This window comes from Zea mays, chromosome 1 (assembly GCF_902167145.1).
Source record: "Zea mays cultivar B73 chromosome 1, Zm-B73-REFERENCE-NAM-5.0, whole genome shotgun sequence".
In the NCBI taxonomy this organism is placed as follows: domain Eukaryota; kingdom Viridiplantae; phylum Streptophyta; class Magnoliopsida; order Poales; family Poaceae; genus Zea; species Zea mays.
This window is the reverse complement of record NC_050096.1, coordinates 300,295,417-300,306,871: the sequence shown is the minus strand read 5'-3', so window position 1 is coordinate 300,306,871 and position 11,455 is coordinate 300,295,417. Positions and strand designations below refer to the sequence as shown.

The 11,455-nt window shown below is 45.0% G+C and overlaps 1 protein-coding gene across 3 annotated transcripts; it reads left to right on the top strand.

Annotated features, from left to right (window-relative positions):
• The first annotated feature begins 228 nt into the window (after positions 1-228).
• LOC100285414 (CRAL/TRIO domain containing protein) lies at positions 229-8,740 on the top strand. Of its 3 annotated transcripts, none has more exons than XM_008681800.4 (7): positions 229-729; positions 1,339-1,709; positions 2,748-2,893; positions 3,260-3,355; positions 3,832-4,088; positions 7,425-7,645; positions 8,099-8,740. In XM_008681800.4, the coding sequence occupies exons 2-7, from the start codon at positions 1,374-1,376 to the stop codon at positions 8,465-8,467; spliced, it is 1,425 nt and encodes a 474-aa protein (XP_008680022.1). In that variant the 5' UTR covers positions 229-729; positions 1,339-1,373; the 3' UTR covers positions 8,468-8,740. The 3 variants fall into 3 exon arrangements, with proteins under 3 accessions (XP_008680022.1, XP_008680014.1, NP_001151779.1); XM_008681792.4 differs by having other exon boundaries at positions 1,282-1,709; NM_001158307.1 differs by having other exon boundaries at positions 454-729; positions 1,336-1,709; positions 8,099-8,706.
• Positions 8,741-11,455: the final 2,715 nt, after the last annotated feature.

Below are 11,455 nucleotides of genomic sequence, written 5' to 3'. Positions count from 1 at the left end.
GATAGAGAAATATATTTTTGGTTCATTTGTAAAACAGGCCAAGGAACAGATCATCCGACACCCGTACGTGATTTTTTCCCTCCTACCAAAACATCCGGTTTTTGGGCCGGCCCGAAAAATTTCAAAGGTCTAACCGTTGCTGTATTGCCAATGATGAACTGGGCTCTGTCTACGTTCGCACGTCACGACCGCGACGAATCCAGCTCCGCTCCAGCCTCGGAGCATCCATCCAGTACCCTACGGGGTCCGGCGGAACCCACTCCAGTGGTCGTCTGGTATGGTATGGTCCTCTGGGCTAGGCCCACGCCGCAGCGCCCGCGGACGAACCACCACGCCCACGCGTAGCACGAGAAGGGACACGATCGCACACTTTTCCTCTGAGCCGCGACCTGTCTCTGTCTCTGTCTCTGTCTCTGTTCTTCTGCCCCGACTCCGCCCACGCATCTCTTTCTCCTCTTCCCCCGCGCGGCGGCCGCGGGAGTGTTCGTGTTCCTCACTTCTCCCGCTTGCGTCCCCGACACTCCCTCAGATCCGCGGCCGTTTCCCGATCCGAGGGGCATTCCAGCCCTAAATAGCGGCCGGTGAGCAGGTCTCCTTCCGCCGGCGCGGACCACCTGGAGGGAGTTTATCCTGGAGCCGTCTTCCTCCTCGCCTCCTTTTGCGGCGCGGCGCGGAGGCCGGAGTCGCTTGGAGGCCCAGCTGTGTTTGGGTTGATTTCTTCGTTTGTCGGTAAGGAAGGACGGCTGGATGCTGGATCACTCGGGATGGCGGATTGTTCCACGAGTGCGTTTTTTTTGTGTGTGCATGCTTCGTGAGATCTCATCTTAGTGTATAACTGTATACGATGTGACCATTCAGCGATCTAATCTAGATCAGTCTTGCCGGGATGTATAGTGGAATCCCTCCATCATTGCGGTTAGCTAAGCATTTGTTTGGTGGATGGTGGCTGGTGGCTGGCGGGTTTGTAGTAATAGCTGTTATTTTCCAAATAGATTGGGTCTCAACCAACTGAAACCCCACCCCCTCGTTAAGTCCGCCTTTCTGTGTGCTGAGCGAGTGAACAATGCGCACTTCGTGTGAACCTCTAATTCAGCTTATACTAGGACATCATAATTGCTCGGTTTAGGCCTGAAGACACCTTTTATTACTTGTTTCTTTTGGTGGTCATCATGTATTTAGGTGTATTCGGTATGTTCTTCCTTGGTTGCTAATTCAGCTGTTGGTATGCATTGTGCTTATTGCTACACATTTATTATGCTCCTGTTCATGATATTTCTGCAGTGGTTAGAGGCACCTGGTTTGTTTTTTGCTGAAGCTGGTGGTACATGTGAATAGCAGGGCCTGTCTTCTGCCTCTGCTTTTGCTTCGAAGCAATGGCGAATGCAAGCAAGCACTTGCAACCTTCAAGTCAAGCAGGCAATGACAAGAAGTATCAGGGCACGCTGGTTGCTTCACCAGCAAAGGCCATTTCACCTAAGTGTGTGAACCGCATTGTGCCATCGAAGCAACTGATCTTGGGTGGGGGTTCAATAGGCCATGTGGCATCATTTCTGATCAAGGTCGTTGCTCTTGAGGCAGTGAGAAGAGTTTCTAAAACAAGATGCCCTTTCATATGGAATTCTGTTCAAGCATTGCAGATCCTTGTGTATCCTCCATTTAGCTGGATCCAAAGATGGGCACCGCTCGGATTTCTCGTGCAGGGAATTCAGGTTATTTGATTTCTCAGCTCTCCAAGATGGATGCTCCTTATTTTTCAAAAATAGTAGTGCTTTAACAAATACCATGTGCTTAGATATTGAATTATTCCTTGACATAAATGAAAATAGATGAGGGAGAGGGAATGCTATTTTATTTGAACATTTACTACCTTCTTTCTACTGAGTTGATCATGGTACTGTAGTATGTCAGCATTGTCTCATTTACTCACAATCTTAATAACATGTTTGGTTATGATGTAAGTTATATAGTTTATTTGTGTTCCGAACATGGTGACTAGGAACAGTTTTCTCTAGAAATGAACATAGATCTGGCAGCATTATCTTGTCAATAGGTTCTTAGGATGCTCAATTTTTTTCCATTCTGAGCAGACTTTTTTTTTAGTTTCAACACTACAGCAAGAAGAGCACTATTTTAGGTGTTTTCTCAATTGCATGTTTTATTTTTTGTAGCCTTGACCCGTCCTTTGAGCCCATGCCAAGTCCAACCATGACTGGCCCAGAGTTAATCTGTAGTGAAATGTTCTGTGTCACACTCTTGTTAATATATGAAGAATTCTACTTAACTTAGAGCTGGCATAACCGCATAAGACTAGGAGTTTGTTTTGAGGCATTGGGTGTTTTGCACAATGAGCTCCTTGAAGCATCACCTGGGCTTCTAGACAGATTATGAAATCAAAAACATTTTCCTAAAATGTGGTAAGCGCTAAGCAAGGTGGCACCTAGGTCATAGTCACCATTGAGAGGGCTATATGCAGCTAATTTTTAGAACAGTGACAAAAAATGGACATGTCTTAGTTAATATACACCGTAGCACTTCACAAGATAATCTGTACTTACTGTGGAATCCAAATATCCCAGGTAAAATTCATGTGATGAGTGTGTTGTAGATGTCAATCAAATCTCATTTGTATATTGTCTCATCAATACATCGTTGGATACTTGAATGAGTTGCATAACAGATTTGAAAACAGCATTTTATTTCCCCCCAAAAACAGCTCCAAGTAACTGATGATCTGTTCTCTACTGCAGAAACTATCCATGCCACTGTTGTTTCTGTCAGTCACAACAACAGTAAGTGAGCTGTCTTCCAAGCATGATGATGAACCAGATAACAATACAGAACATTCTGAGACACCTTCCGAAACAAATGAATTGGCGTCAACTTCTGGCACAAGGTTAGTTAAAACATGAGAAACAATCAAATAAGACAATAAATATCTCTTAGTTTAAACAGTTCTTTGCTGGTTTCCTGTCGTTGAATCATGCTATCATACTATTCTAGTTCTTTTGGCATTATATCACAGTAATTAGATAGTGGTATGAAAAGTGTAACCAGGAAGGATTGCACATAATGTGCGGATGTATTGCATTGACCCTCTCGGGTAGTATATATATACTATATAGAGTACATAGATTTGGGGGCAAGGCACCTCCCTGGATACTTATGTCAATGCCTCATTTACAGTCCTAACTACCAAATATACCCTTAACAAAAAGAAGTCTGCCTTGTTTAATAACACGGTGGGTTTGACTTGTTTTAGCGATGCTGCTGATGGCACAAAGGAAATCGTGCAAGAGAACTGGCTTGTGTTACTTTTCAGGGAGCTTGAGAAGCAAGGCATCACTTTGCCTGAGAGGTGACTTTCTGCTATATTCTTTATTTGTAACTGTTGGAGTATTTGTCCTTGAGTTAAGATCTGAAACACTATGCACCAGGCAAAAACGTTCTTTGTACATTTTGCAGTGTTTTTACTGTATTTCTGAATATGGAGACATCAGTTTATCCTTAATAAGAGAACTTTGATAGCAGTGCAGAAATACGTTACTGTTTATGTTGTCTGTGTGAGGATAGATGCAGCTTCTAAGTTCTCAATCTAATGAATTCTACACAGTAGTTATATTATGTTGGTAATCTTTTGATCTTGCTTGCAATGCTATTATGAATGCTATTACAAATAAAGAAGATATATAATATCATTTCCTTATGAATGCTATTGGTCTATTGCCACAATATGCAGTAGTCTTTTAATCAAGTTGCCTTTATTAGGACGCTAGCACATGCCTGAAATGAGCATCCTGGTTCCACACAACTGAGTCTAGATGGATGTTTCAGGTTTACTGAAGATGAGTTACGCAGATTTTATGTTGCTGCAAATGGCGACTTTCAAAGTTTACTCTCTTCGGTTAAGAAGACAATTCATTGGAGGGAAACATTTCACATACTTACATTGCAAGAACTTGATAGATGGTCTCACTTAGTCTTTTGGCATGGGTTTGACACGATGCTTCGGCCTTGTTTAGTAGTTCGTCTTGGACTTGCATGCTCTAGCATACCTCCTCATGATAGACCCCGTTTCGGGCAAGCAGTAGGTAATTTCTCAAACTGTTGTGTCTAATTTTGTCTATGTTCGTGATGATTATTATTCTTTATAGAAGGGCAGACCTGGTGCAGTGATGAGAGTTGTCCCACTGAGTCTTCAGGTTGTGGGTTCGAAGCAGCCTCTTCGTATTTGCCGGGGAGGGTGCTTGCCCACTCATGTGGGAGCCTCCACCATTAGGTTTTTGTAATCAACACTGGGGTTTTGTATTACGTCGAGCACTGCTCCCGGTACTCTCCCTCACGAAGTTCACAGATTACAGAATTCTATAGCAGAAACTGGAAAAGGATACTTATTTTTTATAGTGAGGGCATTTAAACGACGACAGTCAACACAGAGCCTCGAATCGCCGGTCTTCTTTCGAGCTAGAATAATTGGTGAAACAAATGGGCTGCAGCTCGGCTGAATCATTCCTTTGTGAAGCAAATCTGCAATTTGGCGTTCAATCTCATCTTTCTGAGCTGGGTTGTATCTGTAAGGCCTTAACCGAAAAAGGTGTTGCTCCTGAATCAAGGGAATTGTATGACAATGGCACCTAGGAGGTGGCAACCTATTGGGTTGGTCAAACAATGAGGCAAATTCTTGAATAAGACTTTGAATCTCGTGTGGTAGACTGGTATGGGATTGTTGGTCAGAAATCTGTTGTAACTCAATTGTGCACCAAAGTTCATCCAATTTGTCTAAGTGATACAGCTGGCATACTGAGATCTGCTCCACCATTGAAGTATCAGACAACTGGCCATGAAGAACCACTCTCTGCTGTTCATGAGTAAAGGCTAACCACTTATCTTGCCAATGAATCTCCATAGGACTATGTGAAGATAATCAATCCATACCCAATATAACATTGTAGCATTGCAAAGGAAGAACCTTAAGGTTGATAGAAAAAAAACATGGCCAGACAAACTCACTTTGCATTGGGGTAGATAATGGGTACAAGACAGCAACTGTCCATTGGCCACCTTGACTTGAACTGAATTAGTGAGAGGAATCAATGGAGGACCCAAGGCGACTAAGGGTTGACTGATGAAGGAGGAAGAGCTCCCCGAGGCATCAATACTTTCTTGGAAAACAAAGTTGCCATCAGTTTTATGGTCTGAGGAGCTTCAGTGCCATGTACAGCATGAAAGGATAACACCATTAAGTCATTTCCCGAATCCTCTTGACTGACATGTGAGTTATCTGGAGAGACAGGCTGATCCAACAGCTGCCACAACTTTTCCACGATATGTAATGGAACTGTGTCACTGCATTTGTGTGTTGGACCCCAATGAAGACCACACTTGTAGCAAAGACCTTTAGCTTTACGGTAAGCCATCAGAACCGAAGCTTTACGCTCATCAGTCCCAGATTTGGTCAGTCCTCCCAAACTGTTGGCTACCATTGGTTGCTGTTTACGCTGACCATCTGACTGAGCCACCACTGATGAAGAATTCCCAGTAATCAGAGATCGGCTTGGTTGCTTAAGAGCTGTAGTAGCATTTCCACTAGATGTCGACAGTTCTTCCTGTAACAATGCAAGTGAATAAAGACTATGGCACGAATCTCAGGTGTAAGACCATCTATGAATCTATTTTTACAATAGCAGAAACACTAAACAGGGGATCATGTGCAAGTATCTGATGCATAAGAGTGTCGAACTGTTCAACATAATCAGTTACCGTATCATTTTGTCTAATATGGAAGAACTGTCTAATAAGAGAGTTGTGCTGATCACGTTCGAACCGAGCACAAACTGCAGCACAGAACTCAGGCCAGGGTGTCAAACGTAAAACAGGATCAGATGACTGTAACCAAAACACAGCTGACTCAACGAAATGCATCGTGGCAATCTTAACCCAAAGTTTCCAGGGTATGGCAAACACATCAAAATACGACTAACACTTAGCTTTCCACATCTTTGGATGATGTCCATCAAATGGGGGAAAAATAAGTTGGGGTAAGGCTGCAGCTAAACGAGGCTGGTATGGTGACAAATAAGGATCTATCGGATGAACAAGTGGGGTACGAAAAGCTTCCTGAGGCGAGATTTTGGAAGTAACTGTGACCGGAGGTGGAGTCAGGGTGGTCACCACCCCAAGTCCATTGCTCTGGTGAAGGGGTGCATGGTGATGATCAGAATGTCCATGAGTTGCCTGATGTAGAGATAATCCCAGAGAAGTCGACGGAGAAAACCCAGGCTCCAGAGGCTCCCGATCGAACACCTTCGGGGCAGTGTGGTGTTGATCCTTAATAGCCATCAATTCATCCAGTTTGTCAGACAGAGATCCCACATCTTGTCGTAGATTCAACACTTCAGTTTCGATCTGCGGCTTCCATGATGAGAGATCTCTCACCACTGCGGTATTTGCATCCAAGGCCTGCTTGATGGACTCATTTTGAAGTTGCATAGCTTGCAGGAGCGCAGTAAGATCACCAACGCTCTTCTCCATGGCTTGAACGTCACGTTGCAGTCAAGTCTTGTACTGCGGGCGGAGGAGATACGATCCGCCAGGATCGCGACAAGAATCTGATACCAATTGTAATCAACACTGGGATTTTGTATTACGTCGAGCACCGCTCCCGACACTCCCTCTCACGAAGTTCACGGATTATAGAATTCTATAGCAGAAAGTGGAAGGAAAAATCTCTCGATGCACTCCAGGTCGGGACACAGCTGGCCAAAGTCTTCTCCAAGCCAAAACTCTCCACGCCATCCTCAACTCAGCTAACCAGAGGACTAAATGCTCTCCAGTTACTGAGTCCAGTCCGGCCCAAACACAGACATGTTGGGCACTTGGGCTTGTATTGCCACTTGGTCCTTCTCGGCCCTGGGCTCACACCTGGCCTTGTGACAGTCTGCTCTTTTTTATGATTATCGTTCTCTATGTGATATTGTCATTATGGCCTCAAAGTTTAGAGCTGGGCAGTCAAAGTCACATGTAGGGTTGGCAATGTTTTTCCTGCTTGCATTATTCTGCTTCTTTCAACAGATCTTTCTGCTACCAACATATCTTCTATCAGTGGAAGTTGTGGAACTCTTAGGCTCGGTTTAGCATTATAATGCTTTTCAAAACATATCCTTCTCTTTGTTTCTTTTTTGGTTTGAAGTTAGTTGAAATTTGAAAACATTTCCATGAACCGACGTCTTACTGTAACTGTTGAAACTCCAATCGATAAAGATCCCTGTAACTCGAATAACAAAATGGGCACTAGCACGCTAGCATATTGCTTTTGTTATGCTCTCCTGTCCCCTACTTTACTTACTGCAGATTTGTTTTCACCTGTCGCTTCCTCTAATTGTTTGCAAGAAAAGTGGCTACTATCTCACTATTTTTTTTCAAATCAGTTTCTCAAATTGACCATGGCGTTGTAAATTTGATCAATGAAGAAGATTCAAGGATTACCGTTTTACTGGATTGCCATGGGATTTCGCCATTCAGATTTCCAATGCAAATGATGAGGTCGTTCATCACTGTGGTTCAAGAAAACTACCCGAATCGTCTTGGGGTATTGTTTGTCATCCGTCTTCCTCCAGTTGTCAGAGTTATTGCACAGACATTTCTTCAAGTAAGATAATCATTACACCCTACTTGGCATCTAATGCTATTGGTTTTGTCTTGTGTGTCCACTTCGCCTGTTTTATTTAGGTGATGAAATATTTTGATTGGCTTTTCATGGTCTTGTGATGTTGTATAGATAAGATAATAATTAGCTTTTCATGTTCTTGTTTGGTCAGTTATGGTTAGTGGGACTGGTACCTGATTCCTTCGTGAGCATGTCTGTTGTAAATTTTGAACCTCACTATTTATCTACTTCAACTTCTGTATGATGCCAGAATTTTCCTGCAACACTTTTTTTTTACCAAAATTGGTAACCTAATCAGGATACAAACCAACCAAGGCAGCAAGGCTGACTATAAGTTAAAGATGCTCTGTAGAAAGGAAGGATCAGTTTGACTTAATATCTTTTTGCTGGTAGATTGCAATATCACATGGTACTCATAGCTTAAATTTTACACAGGTCTTGAAACCAGCTACAAAGCAGAAGTTGCGTTTTGAGGGAGATTCGTACAAGAAGGCATTGGCGGAGTTCCTGCAGGCTGTGCCAGCGTTTCTGGGCGGTAAATGCAGCTGCCCGCGATGTGAGAGTCCTCGTGATGATTCAGTGATACAGGCAGGGGAAGGGAGCAAGAAGCAGCCCCGCTTGGTCAGCGTTGATGACGGGTTACCTGTCACAGACTTGGACTTCGACTTGGATGAAGAGATCCCATCACCTTATAGCTGCGAGAACGCCATCAGGGCTGCGATAATCGGCCTGCTGATGGTGTGCATCTTCGTCGCGTTTCTGGCTGGGATGATCGACCCTGCATCCGTTCCAGCCAGTGCCTGAGAGCTTGTGGAATAGAGCATGCACGTACATGTGTTGCTAATTAGGATGCAGGGTGCTGTATTTCTTGGCAGGCTTCTTGTATGTTGTCGTCAGACCGCCATAGAGCGCTTTCTCCCAGTGTGAGCGAGCGCATGAATAATATATATCCTCTGTGTCAAATGTTGGTTAGCAGTTCAATTCGGGCCTACTAGATTTCACTATTTTCTTTTTTATCTTGATCGGGCCTACTGAATTTTTGCTCCTCTTTCTCATCATGATCACTTTGAACTTGAACAAATAGAGCTTATATGAGCTACGCTCTGGCCACGGCCTGGGTGGACCGCGTCATAGATCCGCCCCTGCCTGCCAGTTCTGCTTCACAGTGAATCCATTAACAGTGCGTTTGGATGTTGGAATTTAGACTCGGAATTCAGAATTGGAATTTAGACTCGGAATTCAGAATTGGATTTCACGTAAGGATGTCTCGAGCAGCTTTTATATTCAGTCACTATTTCAAATTTATGTAAACAACAATACTGAATACGGCAAGTACAGGAATTCACGTGCGCATAGAAAGAAAGTATTCTAGTTAATTAGCGGCAATAGATTATTACTCTCTCCGTTCTTTTTAATGTGTCGCTGTTTAGTTCAAAAATAAACTATCAAACAACAAATATTCGAGAACGGAGATAGTTTTCTATTGATATATAAGACATGTAATATTCATTGCCCCCCACTAGGTATGGGTATAGGCAAATAATCACGGGTAATTATCCATCGAGCATGAGTATAGTGCCATAGAATTTATTATCCGCGGGTATATCCAGTATCCATACCCGTTATGTGATGGATATCTAATATATGAGTCATCCGAATTCAATACACTACCTTAAATTCCCATTTTTAATTTCCACCCATGGCATGTTGTTTGGTGCTAAAATTGTTGTTTGATGCTGCTAGAATAATGAAAATTTTGAATTGTAGTAAGATGACAATGGGAAGGATCCACATGTCTGCTAAGTTGCAAGAGCAGTCACAAAAATCAAAGTAGATTGGGGTACCAAACCATTTAAGGGATCCTAGTATAATGGTGTTGCATAATTACGACATGCACCTCTTGTAGGCCTGCAAACGGGGTGGATGTAAGCGGGTATTTTAGATGGGTTTAAGAAATGGGCTTATTTTGGTGGGTTGTGATGAGTTTTAATTGTGAATGGGTTGGTGTTGACGCCTTTTTGGAGGCGCCAATTACTCAAGAGAACCAGCGGCGGTGCTCTCTGGTCAGGCGCGGACGGTCCGCGGCCCAGGGCCGGACGGTCCGCGACCTGGCGCGAGGCGGCGGTGCTCTCTGGTCAGGCGCGGACGGTCCGCGGCGCAGGGCCGGACGGTCCGCGACCTGGTGCAGGAGCTCGGGTTCCCTGCCTGACGGCCGGACGGTCCGCGCCCTAAGGCCGGACGGTCCGCGCCCTAAGGCCGGACGGTCCGCGCGTGCGCAGGGGCGGCGGAGGATCACCGGCGGCGCCTGGATCTCGCTCCCGGGAGGGACCCCGTCGGGGAGGAGAGATCCTAGGTGGTGTCTAGGCTCGGGTAGACCGACCTAGACTCCTCTAATCGACGTAGAGTCGAGGAGAGGCGGAGAATTTGGGGATTGGAAGGCTAAACTAGGGCTAAACTATAACTACTCCTAAGGTAAAATGCGAAATAGAAGTTGTATTGATTCGATTGATGATTACAAATCGGCCGTATACCTCTCTATTTATAGAGGAGGGGGGCTGGACCCTTTACAAACTAATTTCCGAGCTTATCCCATGATTTTAGCTAACAACCGTAGCACAAAACTCGGAACCCTAATCTGTTCTGCGCACGCGCGGACCGTCCGGCCCACAGGCGCGGACCGTCCGGACCGCGGACCGTCCGGCCTCATGGCCGGACCGTCCGCGCGCTCAAATTGGTGCTCAACATATGCCCCCCTGCCTTTTGGTGGAGCTGAGCGAACCAAAAGTAACTAACTCGATGTTATCACATCGGTTTTCTTAGGCATCTTGCCACTTACTAGGATGGTACGCAATGGTCTTGGTCTCGGACGTGACCCCTTTAGCTTTGATCGAACTGCCGGTCCCAACACCGTCGAGCATCATACTGATCCTGACCAATCCGTCACCTAGCTTTTCCTAATTTTCCAAGTGTTCTGGCGTAGCTTCGTAGTCGACCAGGTCTTCTCCTTGCAGGTCATCTTCCTCCATGGGTGTCGACACGTCGTTGCAGGTGTCATGGTTTATTGCGGATGAGTCGGCCTCAGGGGTCGGACGGTCTGCGCCCTGTACGGTTGGTCCGGTCTTTATAGCCGGACTGTCTGCTATACCTGCAAAGAGCTGCACAGTTGCTGTTTTATTTTCTGTCTTTTATGGCCGTTTGATTTTCCTCAACGACCTTTGGTCTCCATCTCTTTTGTGGTGGCGGATACTGCGGATGTGTGTCATTGAATATTTTTTCCGCCTCCTTCTCCTGATTCTCCTTTGCTCTAAGGCGCTGTAATTTTCGCTTTTGCGATCGTGTCAATCCCGATGGGCACCATCGGGGGATGGAGTATTTTGGATCGGCTATTTTATTGACAGTCGTACTTTCTTTTTTATTTGTGTTGGCCGATTCACCAAAAATCATTGGCCCTTCGTTATTTTGTTGTACGACGACATCTGTCGTTCCTATTTTAATGACATCTCCCTTTTTCGTACTGTTGGAGGTGGTAGCTGCATGCCCCCCTGCCGGATTAGTCAGCCTTTGGGGCCGAATTGTTCGGCAATCTTGCTGGGCCTGTGCTTGTGGACCAGATTGAGGGGCTCTCAATCGGTCTTGTACTGGAGGTGTCAACCTATTGAATACAGATGTTTGGGGTGCCCCCCAAGCGGGGTACTGTGGCATCCTAAGTGGGTATGGTGGCATGCCCCACATTTGATTTGGGACGTATGGTGGAGGTATGTATGTGTATGAATATGACATAGGTAGATATGG

Coding starts and splice junctions, on each gene's coding strand:
- LOC100285414 (XM_008681800.4), top strand. CDS start 1,374: ATGGCGAATGCAAGCAAGCACTTGCAACCTTCAAGTCAAGCAGGCAAT. Junction 3,356..3,831: donor GGCATCACTTTGCCTGAGAG/GTGACTTTCTGC, acceptor TGGATGTTTCAG/GTTTACTGAAGATGAGTTAC. Junction 4,089..7,424: donor CCGTTTCGGGCAAGCAGTAG/GTAATTTCTCAA, acceptor TTTTCAAATCAG/TTTCTCAAATTGACCATGGC.